Source organism: Diachasma alloeum, unplaced genomic scaffold (genome assembly GCF_001412515.2).
Source record: "Diachasma alloeum isolate Michigan unplaced genomic scaffold, Dall2.0 Dall_scaffold_00353, whole genome shotgun sequence".
Taxonomy (NCBI): domain Eukaryota; kingdom Metazoa; phylum Arthropoda; class Insecta; order Hymenoptera; family Braconidae; genus Diachasma; species Diachasma alloeum.
In genome coordinates this window covers 919,193-935,366 of record NW_021680492.1, presented here as the reverse complement: position 1 = coordinate 935,366, position 16,174 = coordinate 919,193, and the positions used below count along the sequence as shown (strand labels likewise).

The 16,174-nt window shown below is 36.7% G+C and overlaps 1 protein-coding gene across 1 annotated transcript; it reads left to right on the top strand.

The window, feature by feature from the left end:
• Nucleotides 1-2,160: 2,160 nt before the first annotated feature.
• LOC107040997 (transcription factor SOX-10) lies at nucleotides 2,161-16,007 on the top strand. Its single transcript, XM_015261346.1, has 5 exons — nucleotides 2,161-2,369; nucleotides 7,564-7,710; nucleotides 13,870-14,206; nucleotides 14,312-14,628; nucleotides 15,676-16,007. Exons 1-5 carry the CDS (start codon nucleotides 2,161-2,163, stop codon nucleotides 15,932-15,934), a joined length of 1,269 nt encoding a protein of 422 aa, XP_015116832.1. The 3' UTR covers nucleotides 15,935-16,007.
• The last annotated feature ends 167 nt before the right edge of the window (nucleotides 16,008-16,174 follow it).

The window sequence follows — 16,174 nt, the reverse complement described above, 5'->3', positions numbered from 1 at the left end:
ATGAAAGGTGTTCATTCAAGTCATATGTAGCATATCATCTCATAATTCACCATAATTGGAATATTTGAATATAAAAATGGACCATCTGAGAATGACTATGGTCTAGAGAAATGCGCTCCTAAAAAATTCATTCTCCCTTGAAAATGTTTTCTTGGCAAAAGTAATTTTTTCTCAGTGCAGTCTTCCGGTTTCCAATTTCGTTTGTCTGGTCAAGTTATTCTTCGTAGATTTGGAAATAATCAATTTGGAAAACAAGCGTTCACATTCGCATGAGTCGATACACGGAGAGAATAAATGTTCAGTAAAAATTATGGAACTCACAATTCGCTCACCGATTACGGAATCGACTCAGAAAATTTAAGTGACGGTATCGTAATTTTTCACAGGACATTCATATAAAAATTACGGAACGCTCTGGAAAAATTCCGTGACAGTTCCGAAAAATTTCCTACATCCACATTTCGCTCCGGAATTACGGGAAAAATACGTAATTTTTATTGAATATTTCTCTTCGTCTACGTGAGGGTGTAAAGTTGGGGTTTCTCCCACTGGATTATGTGAATTCATTGTAGTGAACTGGCTATATAATCACATGATCTTCTCTGGCCCTATTGACCCACACAACTGATTCTCGTTTGAATTTTGTGAATCTCCAAAACCAGGGCTTTTTATTTTTCTTGTAGGAAAGTCCTCAAACTATTCCTTGCCTTCCTTTTCTTGAATTAATTCAATTAAAAAATGAATATTTTCTGTTCCGTAAAAGAGTTTTACAAATTTCAAAGATTTACAATAATCATCCTCTTTTATTTTTGATCATTTCATGGGGGATTTCTGATTTTCAATCATCAAATTTTTTTTTTATTAGCAATCATCAAATTTGTCAATTAAATTGCGTGAGAAAAATGTGAAAAAAATCATGAATATTCAGCGTCATTCAAATTACATTTCGCATGGAATTATTATTTTTTTTAAACATTCGTTGTTTATGAGCAGATAATTGAAATTATTTAAACTTACGGAAACATTTTTTTTTGCGTGAAATAGATTTCTGGTAAAATTCTGAATATGAATAAATTTGTTACGATTCCGAGCAAATAATTTTTATGGTGGAAACTTGATTGTTTACAAATTACTTATAGAAAATGCTCCTAATTTTCAAAAATTACAATTTTTCAATTATTTCATCAATCTTTCCCCAAAAGTAAACTTTTCAATTTTTTTCAGATTTGTAAAATGTTTTCTACGGTTCAATATCGAGATTGAAATTCAGACCTGCCAAGTTTAAATAACAAAATCATTGTAAAATGTCCGGAAACTTGGGGGCAAATGGGGCTCAAATGAAAGCTCTGATGTTCGACTACAAACGTAGAAAAACATTTCATTGGAGAAAAAATACCCAAAGTACTTGGGTATCCTAAAACGTGCTATTGTGGTGGAACCACCCGTGCATTGAGGTTTTTGCTGCCTGTGCATTTCTCCTCGCTCTGCGTCGTATATTACCCAGCCACAAGCAACAAGTGTCGCTCCGTATACGCCCCGCCTCCCTACGTCTACTCCAAAAACTGAGAACGCGTGGTGGAAACTGCCCCGAGGCAATCCAACCACCTCACTCCAGCTCCGATCGCGCTCCGGCACGAATCGCTTTGAGTAAACATCGTTCCACCCGCATTTTGACATTTTAGTTGGCATTTTTATTTCCCCCAATTACCCTCGTGCAATTCCCGCTACAGTTCATCCAAATCATTAATCATTGAGAATCAAATTAACATCCAAAATTCTCATCACCAGGAATGATTATCTGAAGCGCTGAGTATTATGAAAACCCAGTGGATTTTGTTACTTTTTCGGTACTTTTTATGACAATCACCTGTTGATTCAGTGAAAATCTGTGGATTCAGTGTTTGCTCGTCTCTTTAATTCTGACAGCTCTCCTCCAAGTGCACAGCCTCGCCCGCAATTTTTCCCAGTGAATGAGGGAGAAGATAAGAATTGTTGCTCATTTATTATACAGATAATAAGAAACAAAGATACTGGGGGGAAAAGTCGGTCTCAGTTCCCTCAAGTGCAATGACAATAGCTAGTTAGAACAATTCCACTGATTTTACAAATTTGTGTTACCAAGTTTGAGGCTGAATTAAACCGTGAAATTGTGAGAGGAAGATGAATGACATTATGGGTGAGTCTTCAGGATTATTAGCTCCGGGTATCACTGGCACTGGCATTAACAATAACAATAACACAATGAAGAATGGTGGAAACAATATTAATTCACCGAGCAACATTGAGGCGAATGATGGCGAGGGGATCAGCGCTGCCGTCGCGAAAGTTCTTCAGAGCTACGACTGGACATTAGTACCTGTTGCTACCAAGTACGTATCTCATTTATCAAAATGACAAAGTTACACATTGCAATACTGCATATTACAAAAGTGAAATTGAAAAGGGAAGAACGAGACAATATGGAACTGGGCAATACACGTCAAACGCAGTTTCATTCTGCCCGCTCTCCCCTACTCAAAGATAAGAAATAACACTGAGAGAAAAATATAATTCTTCTGACTATGTTCCATCACCATCGAATTATAGTCAAAAAGTCCTCAACAATTTTTCATGGGTTACGGTAACTATGGCCGGAGAAGTAATTACAATGGAATGTAGTCATTGCAACTATTTTATAGCTCTCGTCACGATAGATTTGTCGTGGTTACTTTTGAACTTTAGTTAGTTTAACTGCATTTTGATTTGAAAAAATTACGCTTGTGAAGTTACTATAATGTTATGTGCCGCATAAAAAAAAAATCGTATCGTTCACCAAAATGCCTCAACTATTTTCTTATTGTAAATCGAACTTCAGATTTTTCTCTCAGTGAAGAGGCTTTATATCCCCTCGCCTTCGACGCGTTCTGTAAACCTTACATTCGTCGAAAACGAAATTTGTATTCTTGTACAATAATCCAATGTACATTTTTTGAATTTTTTTGAAATTTCATGGAGAATAATGATAGTACTGCTCATGAGACTGACATTGAATCGGATTTAGGGGTAAATTCTTATGAAATTTCAAGTTTTAGATAGAATTCAAAGAAATTCATGAATTTTCAGTGGGAATGAGATGTATTTTCACAACTTCATTGAATTTTTACTGGAACATGAATATTCATAAGTAAAATGACATGAATTTTCAACTTTTCCCTGAATTTTCCAGATTTTTCTGAATTTTCACGGAATAATTTAACTGAAAAATCACGTATTTTATAGATTTTTAGATCATTTGAACCGAACATTAATAGAAATATTTGATTTTTCAATGACAATATTTCCTGAAATTTCAGTGGAAACTAAACAGGATGAAAATTTCCAGGATTTGGCACGGAAAATTCAGGCGAAAATCTTTAACAATGTACTAGCCCTTGAATACGGCTTTTAAGCTACTGAGCTTTTCTCCTCTGTTGATTTTTTTTCCTCTTCAACTGCCAACATTTTTAATCTGTGAATTGAAGGGAATTGAATTGAAAGGTGTGAAACCTGTTGAAATGCGTGGAGTAGGAAGTTTACGTCGGAAAAGAAAAAAAAATAACACAAATGTATAAATGTGCGCGTCGCTAACTCAATTATGACGCACTCGTTTCCCTGGCCTGGGAAACGCCCGTGGAAAAATGTCCTCGGTTACCAATTAACGCCAATTAGCTAATTAATACCCGATCGTCGTTGAGTTTGTTTGCGCGTGGAGGTTAGCATGCAAAGTGGCTGATAAAAGGCGTGGCAACATTATTCATTATCCTTAAAAAAAATTATGTAGCCTCTCAAAGCATACGGAGATAATTCAACTGTATATTTTTCAAATTTATCGTAATAGTTTTCTGAAGACAGAATTAATCTTTTCATCGTAAAAATTAAATTTCTAATTGACCATTAAATTCATTCCCATTAAATTTTATAAGCACTATAAATTATCTGGGAGATAGTTTCGAAGAATGGACGTTCATTTAAATACCGTAAAACTCATGAAATCAGAGCTGGATGCAACGATGTGTCCGATATGTTCTTATCAGACTCATTCAACCCTCCGGCCGAAGGTTATCAGGAAACTAAAGGAAAGGGTACACTCATCCCCCTATTACAGATTACCCTATCGCTGATAAAATCCTCAATAATCGTTCTCTTCCATCAGTTCGTAACGTTAATAAATAGCTATTTTCGTCACAAGACCGAAAATAGTATATTTCGATAGGAGTGTCGAACAATATTTTTCATCACGCTGTGACGAAAAGTGAACTTTTCGGCACGCTCCGCGTGCCTAAAAGTCCAATTTCCGCCACATTGCGATGCAAAATATTGTTCGTAACTCGTGAAAAAATGTTTTTTAGCTCGTGGGATTATATCACTCGCCTTCAGCTCGTGATATAAACCTCCCACTCGCCAAAAAACACTTTTTTTGCACTCGTTACGAAATATACTATTTTGACACTGGTGCTGCGTTCAATTCGTGCTGAAAAGTGTCTTTTCGTTTACTCGTAACCGAAAAGTAAATGAAAAGTCTTTTCGTTTACTTGTAAACGAAAACGGCACAGTTCGGCCGCACTGTTAAAAAAAAAGAAATTTCGTGGACAGTTGACTACTAATTTTCAGGACAGTGACAGTGAATGCGATTTAGGGGGAAAAATCATGAAATTTCAGGTTTCACTGATAATTCAGTAAAATTCCAGAATTTTAAGCTGCATGAAGACGAGAATTCCTTAATTTATTTGAATTTCCAATCTAATATGAGTAGTCAGTATCGAATGACATGGAATTTTCAGTGAAATTTCAAATTTCATTATTTTTTCCCCCAAAATCGCACTTAGTATCACTATCCTGAAAATTCCAGAATATATTTACTGGAATTTTCTGGTTTTCTATTCATTTTCAGGGAGAAATGGAACGGAAATTTATAGTTCTCTTTGATTTTTCCACGAAATTTTGAATTGTCAATTCCTTGAAATTTCAGAGCTAATTAAATTCGATAAAAATTTCCAAAAAGTGTACCGGACATTTGAGACGAATAATATATTTCGCGTCGAGTACCACTGGGGTTTTCGACGAGTGTGAGTCGAAACTCAATGAATCGAAGCTAATGAATGCAATCACACGAGTCAGAAAAGTAGTTTCAGCCGATTGATGAATATAATTTTTCTTCATAATGTCCGTAAAATGACGTTTTACGGACAGTGCGATGAAAAAAATCTTCCGTGCAGTGCGAATGACTCGTGTGACGATAATGAAACGAGGGAAAAATAGTTGGAATGTCTTTTTGCATATCATATTTGGGTAAGAGGAGATGTCAGCGAGAGACGCGTCGTCCGAGCCGCGTGAAGGACCTCGTTAGTGAGCCCACGCTAATTACCAGCGGCACCACGGTTTGCCAATGGATTTAACACTGCCAGATCGGCCAAAAAAGCCGAGTTGCATCCGTTTGATGCAACTGCCTCTTTTCTTTTGCTTCATTCTACACACATCATCATCAGCATACCTGACGGTGTCTCTCTATCAAGCCATTAATTTCAGTTCCAAAATTCCGATCGAATTTACAAGAGTCGCCGATGGTTTGTCTCGAAGAGAGAACAAAAAATTACGTGAGTTTGAGTGGATAGACTTGAAAGTTTTATGAAGTCATCTTCTTAGAATGAAAGGACTACGTATGGAGAGAAAAGAGTGATGTTATTTTAAGGCCCTTTCGAGGAGCTGCCACGTTCCCTCAAAATCCGATACGCCACGATCCGGTTATAATTCACAGCGAGTCACCCTCTTTGCTCCTTAGAAAATCCACTTTTAAAAAATCCAGTGTAACGATTTTTGAAGCCTCTATTCCGCTTATCAAGTAATGTAATATGACGTTTATATATATTTTTTTATGTACTGTAATGTTTTCAACATTTAAAAAATAGAATACAGTTCTGTAAGAAAAAAAGGCATACATGTATAGTATATATATATATATATATATATTATATAGTATATACTAGATATATTATACATGTTTTATACTGTAATTTTTTCAACTGTAAAAAAAGTAATAATTCTGTAAAAAAAATATATTTAGGATAGTATATATGTTTACAGTACATAATACATCCCTAAAAATAAAAAAGAACGTAAAAAGCAAAAGAGAAACGAAGAAGAAGATGAAGAGGATTATAACGATGCCGAATAAATTATTCAATCATTAAATTCTCATTTTGAAAAACTTTATTGAAACCATTCCATTTTCCTGCATTATTCATTATTTTTTAGATTAATTAAAAATTAAATTAAATTAAATTAAAAATTAATGAAAGTGAGAAACGGTAAGGTTTTACTATTCTGGCCCCCATGGAAAACAATACGCGCGCAAAGCGCGCGCCCTGTTCTAGTGAGAGCAAAAGCATTGGAGAATTGTTTTTATGGTGTCCTCAAATTTGAAACTTTTTCGGGGAATAAACTTCCTCTGTACCATGACGATCGAGAAATGGATCATTCAGTATTGAAGTGACTGGAATCACTTCACTGTAAAGAAAAAAGGTTTTTGTAAAGAATGTCTTTTATTACACTGCGAAAAAATTTTGCCTGAAATTTCAGGGAATTTCGTCATTGAAAATTAGAATTTCGGAGATACTTTTGAATATCATACTTCAAATAAATTCCATCATAGCTTAAAATGTTTGCTTTAAAGCCATTAAGGGGCAGTTGAAAGATGATTCCGATAGCTATATTGGTTGATTTCATTTTTATGATGATTGTTGAAAATTTAGAATTTTTCATGTATTTCCCTAAAAGTGAACTTTCAGAAGGTTTCTTCAAATGGAATGTTTCAAATTCATTCAAGTATGTGTGAATAAAATTTTTCTATTACCATTTTATCGAAGGGCTGAGGGGAGAGATAGAACAGAAAAATGACAATCGGTTGTGTAGAAGGAAAGGGATAATAAGAATAATGATGCTGATAACATTCAACGAAGTTGAAAATGTGACAAAATTAGGCAAAAGGAAATCTTATTGAATTTAATAGAATGAAATAAACAATGAATTATGCATAATAGAAGGAAATTGTGCGCAAAATAACCATTCGGATGCATTTTGCTAATTTATTAGCAAAAATAACTATACTATATACAATTCAAAAGGCAATTTCCCACTTGTTTTATTCTTGATTCAAGTATATTTTATACTCAATTCAGGTATATTTTTTTCCGTGTATGTGAAAGATTACGCAATATTGATCAATTATTCCCGTTCATGGAATAATTTTTGATGGAATAAACCGTAGATTTTACAGTTCGGTAAAATTTACTGTCACGTTCAGTAAGTTTTCCCGATTCAGTATTTGTCTCTTTTTGGCCCAATATAGGGTGAAAAAGACCTAGAAATGAATTCCGCTCCACGATTACTTGACTTGTTTGATCATTTCTCTACAACTTTTTTCTCCGTGCACTTAATTTATAATTTTCCGTACGATGCATACGTCAAGTGGTTCGATTACTGGATATATTTTCACTTTCAGAATGTATGTTATGGAACTAATCGTTTACATCAATTATTTTCTTGCAGAGGTACAGGAGACAAACGAGCAACTCACGTAAAGAGGCCGATGAATGCGTTCATGGTATGGGCACAGGCAGCGAGACGAAGATTAGCGGATCAATATCCTCAATTGCACAATGCCGAATTGTCTAAAACATTGGGAAAATTGTGGAGGTGAGTTTAATTTCGCCATTTGCTACTTTTTTCTCTGATCAAACTTGAATTCACAACATCGAATTCTCACAAACCTCAGCAATCTCAGTGAAATAAAGACGGACGATGATTCTGTGATGCACGTGTCTTCGATCAGAGCCCCTTAGACTTATTCGAATCAGATAAATATCGCGATTTCTCACACAGAACAGAAAAAGAGTCGCTGTGGCTGGTTGAGCCCTCTCGAGCGCAAAGTTGAGAAACCATCTTCTCTCGAATCTTCTTACGCGCAATTGCAGAGCCCCCATGTTCGCCAGTCGGCCCAGCAAAAACTTTAAAAACTTGACCACTTGTAATGACGTTCATTCTGTCATTTCTCTCCTCGATGTGTGTTTCTTGGCTTACCAGTCGAATTCCATTGTACACGGAGAAAAAATTTGGGGAAAAATTACCAAACAAATCAAGTAATCGTAAAGCAAATCTCAATGAATTTTTAAATTCAAGGAATTTTTCAATTGAATTTAAGATAAATGAATTGGAATTCAATTTAAGATCAAATCTTTCATGGAATCTCTCAGTCAGGTTGGAAATTCAGGATAAATGGGTTTTTAAGGTTAGATTATCACTGATAACATCTCAAATTTTCAAATCCATTGCGGAAATTGGCCATCACATCCAACTGAATTTTCAGGGGATTGAAAATTCAGGAAAATTGTTGTTTGAATTTTCAAATTATTTACTAATTGTCATTATCATGTGGACCTGAAAATTGCAATTCCATTGCAATACTCCAGAATTCAACTGATTTTTCAATAACAATAAGTGATTAAGAATAAGTGATTGTTAAAAATTTCAAGATTTTTTAACTGAAATTTCAGGAGTAATTTTCTAACAGTGTCGGTCTTTTTGACTTGATATCGAAAAAAAAATGCTAAACTAACGGTGAATTTTTCTCTGCTTGTTCCCAAAAATGTATTGAGTTTCAGGGTAATTTATTCTGGAATTGTAGAATTTATGCGAAATGTCCTGAAATTTTTCTGTAACGGAGAAGGGTAATTTTTAACAAATACTGTACGGTAAATTTTCACCTTCGTCTATTTCCATGTCAGTCCCATCGGTGTCAGGAAAACTATTCTACAGGTGCAGACGATTTTACGCTACCGGGAACTGTAATTTTTCTATTCACAGATGTCATCTTTGCACTCAATGAATCATAAGACATCCTTCACAAAAAGTATTTTTTATTGACAAACATTTCGCTCCACTATTATTACCATACTTTGTCTCCTGTCGGATAACTTTGCTTTCCGTGTAATGGCATAGAGAGTAAAATTTTCTAATTTTTCGAATAATTCTAGAAGCCATCCCACAGAGAATAAAAAACTTATTATTCAATGTCGAAAGGAAAATTCCTATAATTCAAAAAATTCTTAAATGAAGACCCGTTGCATTTTTCAATCAAAAGCCGTTTGGTTCATAAATAAAAAACCATTAAATTTACAAATTTAGTACAAAAACCTTTGCGTTTTCGAACGAAGAAAATTCCAAACGATCAGTAGTTTTCGCCTATATATTTATAAATGAATGACTTTTTGAACAGGAATATCAATAATTCAAAAACCACAATATTCTTAATTTGAGACCAGTTTTCTCCGATTTTTCGGAGAAATTTTCTTAAAATAAAGGAAAATCCACGATTTTGCAGGATATTTGATCCAGGACACTTGATTTTGTCCAAGAAATCGCTTTCTTGATATGATCTCATTGTCCCTAATCTTTTGGACAAGTAGAAAATCTCTTAACGAAAGTTCCTTTTTTCTCAGTGTAAGATATTTTTTTCTTCTCAATTGTCGAGCCATGAGTTTCATGATACAAATAAAGATGTACTTCTCAAAAAACTTTCTCTTCTCAGTGCAGAGAGTTCTGATAGAATTATGAAATGCAGAGACTTTTACTGGAAACTAGAAGCTTTTTTTCTGTGTGATTGAATATTAATTATTTACCTTTGAACCGATTGATCAGTGACAGCTAATCAAGTTTTCACATTACTTTGAACAAAAGTTGCGAAAAAATTGAGAAAGAATTTGAATGGAGAAATGAATGGGAGTATGCCAAGGGACTAGAGATTGTTCCGAGTGTTGAGCTGAAAACAGGATGATTTCATTTCCTGAGACTAACGAGAAGCCCCATTGGACATCATAGGACCCGCCGACGGGACAACCCGCTGTGTATCGTTTCACGATCCCATCTTCCCTCAATCAGATCGATCGATCGTCCCAATCGATATGAGTACGATTACAATTGGTGAAAAAATACAAAATCAGACCTTACCAATCTTGATAAATCACAATTTCCAATCGTAATCTTCACTGCGGCCAACTGAAATTAAATGTCAATAGGTTTCATCTCCACGGGCAGGAGATATCAAGGCGAAACGCGAAACAAGAGAAAATACCTCGAGTTGGCTCCTGTGTAATAATTTAACACCTCTCGAAATGCGCCTAAGCGCCAATTAGCGCTCTCGAGTAAAACACGAAAGGTATTTTAGTGAAGTCGATGAACAACTCACTGAATATAAATTTCAGGATTTCACAGTATTTGATTTATTTGAAAAATCATCCGAAAATACAAAAATGCTTCAAAGTACTGAGATTTTTTACCCTGTGCTATTTTTCTGAATGTAGATTTCACAGGAATAGAAAAATTAAATTTTATGAAGATGAATAGAAAATTTCTGTTTAATAACATTTTAGGGCGAATATCCTTCTTTTCTTTTTCAGATAAATTTATTTTGTTGAAGCAAAAAAATACTCGTAGTTAATTCAAATCTATTTATCGCAAATATACGGATGTTCCAATTTTTTTTTGCGTAAATTGGCCTTCTGACCTGAAATTTTCTACTTTCATGCATTGATAGAAAATTTAAACCTAGAAGACGATTACATTAATATGTAAATTGAGTGTTGTTCCCTCCAATAGAGACGATTTTTGAATTAATGTTTTGTTAAATTAAACAGAATTCGTGATTTCCAAATTTTTATGAAATTGCCGTAATCTATGAATTTGTTATGCTAATTCAAGAAAATCTATTAGTTTATAATCGCGATCTATCGGACCTAGACAAATCGAGAGTTCGAGACAAGTTCGAGACAAATCCGTAATTCACTAAATTAGTCTTCTGGCGAGAAATTTTCTGTTTTCATTAATTGATAGAAAATTTCTATCTAGGAGGTGATTACATTAATAAGGGAATTGAATGTTGTTCCCTGCAATAGAGACGATTTTTGAATTAAGCCTTTCATATGTTAAATTAAACAGGATTTGTTATTTCCAAATTTTTATGAAATTGCCGTAATCTACAAATTTGTTAGGCTAATTCAAGAGAATTTATTTCCGCGAGGGTATAATCGCGATCTATCGGACTTAGTGGAAAAAACCTTTTTCTCATCTGAAAGAATTTCCTATAAAAAATTACTCACGTCCGAGACAAGTCCGTAATTATCGAAATGATATAGGCTGACTCATCGCGTGTTACCATCTCAATGAAGGATAGGACTGCCCACGAAACTGAGACGAGTCTCGGTCTCGATTCCTATCGTCTCGGTTTTATGAACTGATACCGAGACGATATCACGTTCAGAATTTTCGAGATGATACCGAGACGAACAAGAGTCTCGGTGAGACTTGGAAATTTTTCGGTCATCGCGTTGGTTGCAATCTATGGGTTTTAAAGTCAGACTTGACAGAATGTTTCTTTTTTCTCAATTGAACGAGACGAGCCGAGACTAAACTTCAATTCTCAAGACTCAGGCGAGATCGAAACGAGACGAGACCGAGTTGAAACAATACTGCAGCGAGACCGAGACGATACCAAGAATTTTGAATATTAACGAGACCGAGACGAGACTGCGAAATCTCCCCTCGTCTCCTCTCATGGACATTCCTAATAAAGGATGTGCCTCTCTCCGGCTACGTTCCACGTATTTTTTGTCCAATATTTACGTACGAAAGATTTTTCCGATTTTTATTCATTTTTTCAGTCTCCTCTTTCCCTGAATCTCTCACCCCAGAGCGATATATCTCCCGTTGATACTATTCCCTGTTTGCCATGAAGAAACAGATATACCATCGGTTCACTCTCGGCGCGTGCGCGCAGCTGCCCGTTACGAGTTGTCACATTGATAAGACCCACAATCATACCACAATAAGCTCCTTGTCCTTGTCAGGTGAATTTTTCCAGGCATACCCCCTCCCCCTTACTTCATCACCCCAGCACTAACAGGGGAGGGAAAAATAGCAAATAACTCACTTAAGCAACAGGTAGCGCCCACCAAAACTCCTCGAAATTCACTCGAACAATTTTGACTAATTTTCCACACACGGAGAGAAATGTCCAGTAAAAATTACGGAACTCACAATTCGCTCACCGATTACGGAATCGACTCAGAAAATTTGAGTGACGGTATCGTAATTTTTCACAGGAGATTCAGGTAAAAATTACGGAACGCTCTGGAAAAATTCCGTGACACACAGAGAGAAAAATTCAATAAAGATTACCAGAAAAACAACCTAAAAATTACGTTTCGAAACGTAATCTGCGAATGAAGTAAAATTCAATAAAAAGTGTGAGTCGGAACTGAAATTGTACAAATTGCCACGTAAATTCTACGATTTGTTTCGTAAAAATTACCCACCCGTCTGATGACTCACCGCTGTGGGGACGACGAGTCGTTCCGTAATTTTTCCCCAGCGATTGAGAAATTTTACGGAACGGAACGTAGAAGTAACTCACCAACATCATAAAAATTGTTGAACGTTCAAGAATTTTTTATTTTGGAGGCACAATAAGTCGGCAATTTTCTGTAAAATTTTACTTCACCGGGAAAAATTACGTGACAATTTCGTACTTTGTTCGGTGATGAACCTGAAAATTCACTGAACGTTTCAGATTTCTTCTCTTCCATTCCTACAAAAATTGCCGGAAAACGATTCCCCCTTCCGGATTACGTGAATTGTTCCGTAATTTTTACTGAATATTTCTCTCCATGCAGTTCCGTAAAATTTCCTACAACCACATTTCGCTCCAAAATTACGAAAAAGATCCGTAATTTTTATTCAATATTTCTCTCCGTGCATAATTGCGGAGATTTATCTGAACTTTAACATCAACTAGTCACATCTGATACCTACAAATATGATCAAAATTAGTTGACCCTCGCGACATGGATCATCTGGCGCAGAAAGAAATGTGGCCGCTATCGAAGGTCTCTCACCAGTCGAGAGGAGCAAAAAAAGTCTCAACTCAAAGTCCATTGACCAGATGGTCTCGCTTTTTCGAGTTCTCTGCGGCCTCTTCAACTTCAAATGAAACGAATTTTTCTTTTACTTTCGGAACTCCGTAGAGCTCAATAATCCCTCGCCAAATAATCTTGAGATACCTGTTACCATCAGGTAAATAATCCTCCCTTGAAGCCGCGCATTTTCCCACTGCAAATATTGAACAAACATAGTAAACAACAATAAAATTTGATCAAGTTATTGATAAAATCCAAACGGACGAGGGTCCAGAGAAAATGACGATGGCACTGTTCTTCCATCGCGTTTTTTCCACTGCTCTCTCCTTCATAATACCGGAAAAGCTTATCGGATAGTGGCAAGTAGGGGCCAGTGGGAACATAAACACGGCGTAAAAGGCGCAGAGTGCAAGTGAACCACGTCACTCTTTGCGGCTTCAAGTAGACACTGTGGGTTCTGGATGCCCTTAAGACTTAACGCTTTCGAGATACATTAACCAGACGTGTAACCCTCTCCTTGGTCTCTGTTTCACGCGCTACTCGAGGATATTGAAGACTGATTACGTATTTGAATTGAAAAATTGTTCATCACACGAGTAGATCTTATATTTTTACATGAGCCCGATGAAAAATAATCAACTCCCAACAATTTCTTTCATAAAATAGACAAATTATAAAATCCCTTTTGATTATAGTCTGTCTTGGTTCATTTCCATTGTTATTTCTGCCTGATGAAGCTAAAATAATCAGCGAAACGTCGCAAAATGACAGTTAGATGAATGTTGTTTTCATTTTCTCCAACTTCACGTGAAATTTTTGGAAATTATAAAAGTTTAACCTTCTAATTAATGATCCATATATTGACAAAACTGTGAATTTCACTCAGATTATTATCGGATAACGACAAGAAACCATTCATTGAGGAGGCTGACAAACTTCGTGTGGCTCACAAACGCGAACACCCGGACTACAAGTATCAGCCACGGCGCAGGAAGCAGAATGGGCCATCATCTGGTCCTGATAATTCGCCAGCGCGAAATCAGAGTAATGTGGCCTTCAGCGTTTCAAATTCACTGAAGCAAGAAGACCTGAGTCCACGCGGTATCCAAGGACCCACTTCACCTCAGAGCCGAGTAAGTTCTTCACCTCCCACGACGCCGAATCAGGGCTTGTCGCCTCCAACGCCGCCGACAACGCCTCGAGGGCACCACTTTATCAATCAGGTGAGGCATTAAGCAGATCCCACTCGAGGTTGCAACGTCAATCAGAGAGATCACGTGTGGTCCAATTTGGGATTCTTTCAATCAATCAGTGATTTAATATTTCAGGCGCATCAGCATCAGCAAAACATCCTGTACCACCAGGATTTATCGGCGTCATCGGTGTCCGACTCTTCTCAGCACCATGGCAGTGTTGATTTCAATAGATATATCGAAGGCAATGAGCAGATCCAGGTGGAGGATGGACCAATGAGCAGCCTAGGGGCACTTGGAGGTGTTAATCTCAATATTCCATTGAGTCTCCAAGAGTGTGAAGTTGAAAGCAGTGAGCTGGATCAGTATCTTCCATGTCATACGTTATCTGTTCATCAGTACCAGAATATGAATTCTAATAATTCTTCACCATCGTGGGGATCGGTGACTCGGTAAGATCTACATTTCACACGAACTAATATCTCTCTGTATTATAAACAAGTAGGGTAGAACTTCTATTTGGCAGAAGCCATGTAACTGTTTCTTCATGTGTTATTAGTCTTTTTTGAATTGGCAATTCTTATTCAACTTCCCTATTTTTATTCAATTTTCCGATTATTCAGCTTTACCAAAAAATAAATCAACTTCTGGTGATGAAAATTTGGCACTCGAAATTAAGACTCCAGAATTAAAGGTCAGAAATGAAGGGTCAGAAGGATCAAAATAAGGGTCACGAGGCTTATAATGAAGGTCAGAATAAAGGTCACGAGGGTCAGCCTAAGGGTCACAAGGTTCAGATTAGGAGTTACAAGAGTGCGAATAAGGGTTGGAATAAGGGTCCCGAGGGTCAGAATAAGGGTCCAAATAAGGGTCACAAGGATCGAAATAAGGGGCATGGCGGACAAAAACCAAGGGTCAGAAATTAAGGGTCACCAGGGTCAAAATAAGGGTCACGAAGGTTATAATGAGGATCCAAATAGGGGTCACAAGGGTCAAAATATTTTATATCAGTTGGAGAATCTTCTGTCACATTCTTTGGCGCTTTTAGAGGATGAACTGGGAGTTTGCATTGAGGAACATCATCATTCGAACATTGTTTTGTTTCAGGCGGCTAAGATAGAAATTTACAAAAAATACCAAATACTTTGCCATCTCGATACTCCTTACTTTCGAGTTTGAGAAATAACGGATTAAAAGTCACGACTACTTACTACCCGCACATCTCTAAGACCAAGTCGGTTTTTGGCCTAAAAGTTGCATACCCAGATCAAAAACCGGCAACTCACTGAATTGACTTACGACCAAATTTTTCGACTCCCGTGAGATCGTGAGATTTAGAGTGCCACAACATTTGGTCCCCAAGTTAGGAGTCGAGCCTGGGTCCCCCAGTGCGAACCCTCCACAACAACTACTGCCACTGCATTCGATTCAATACTGAAGTTACTAATAACTCTTTAAAATGAAGTCTGAATAATTTTCGCTTCTTGTTATCTATACAGATACGACGACGACGCCGAGAGACCCAGCAAAAGACACTGCAGTGAGCCAACGATCTCCGAGTTATCCTGGGAAGACCGACAACACGATATGATACGATACCACGAGCTCCAGCCTCCACTACCCCCGGTCCAGTACATATCAGGCCCTCACCATTCTCATCACACTCAGATGAATCACTCCCATGTGAGCAATCCCTACGTGCAATACGCCCCACATCGCTATGTGCCTGGCATCGAGTCTTGGACTAATTACCATTGAAGACCAGTGGAGCCAACAATGGAAAAATGGAAAATTAATGAGTTCAAAATACATAGATCAGAAACATGAAGAGATAGCCAAATACAATGTAATTAATGTTCAATTACAGTGATCGAAATAAGTCTAGTGATAATGTGAACAAAATACTGATGATAGAGGAGAGAAATAGAGGAGATACATATAAAGTACCTGTAAATAAGTATGTGTGTGTGTGTGTGTGTGTGTGTGTGTGTGTGTGTG

Bases quoted from the DNA above. Each gene is read 5' to 3' on its own strand.
- LOC107040997 (XM_015261346.1), top strand. From the start codon at position 2,161: ATGAATGACATTATGGGTGAGTCTTCAGGATTATTAGCTCCGGGTATC. The intron at 7,711-13,869 runs GTGAGTTTAATT...AATTTCACTCAG, and splicing joins ACATTGGGAAAATTGTGGAG to ATTATTATCGGATAACGACA. The intron at 14,207-14,311 runs GTGAGGCATTAA...TTAATATTTCAG, and splicing joins GGCACCACTTTATCAATCAG to GCGCATCAGCATCAGCAAAA.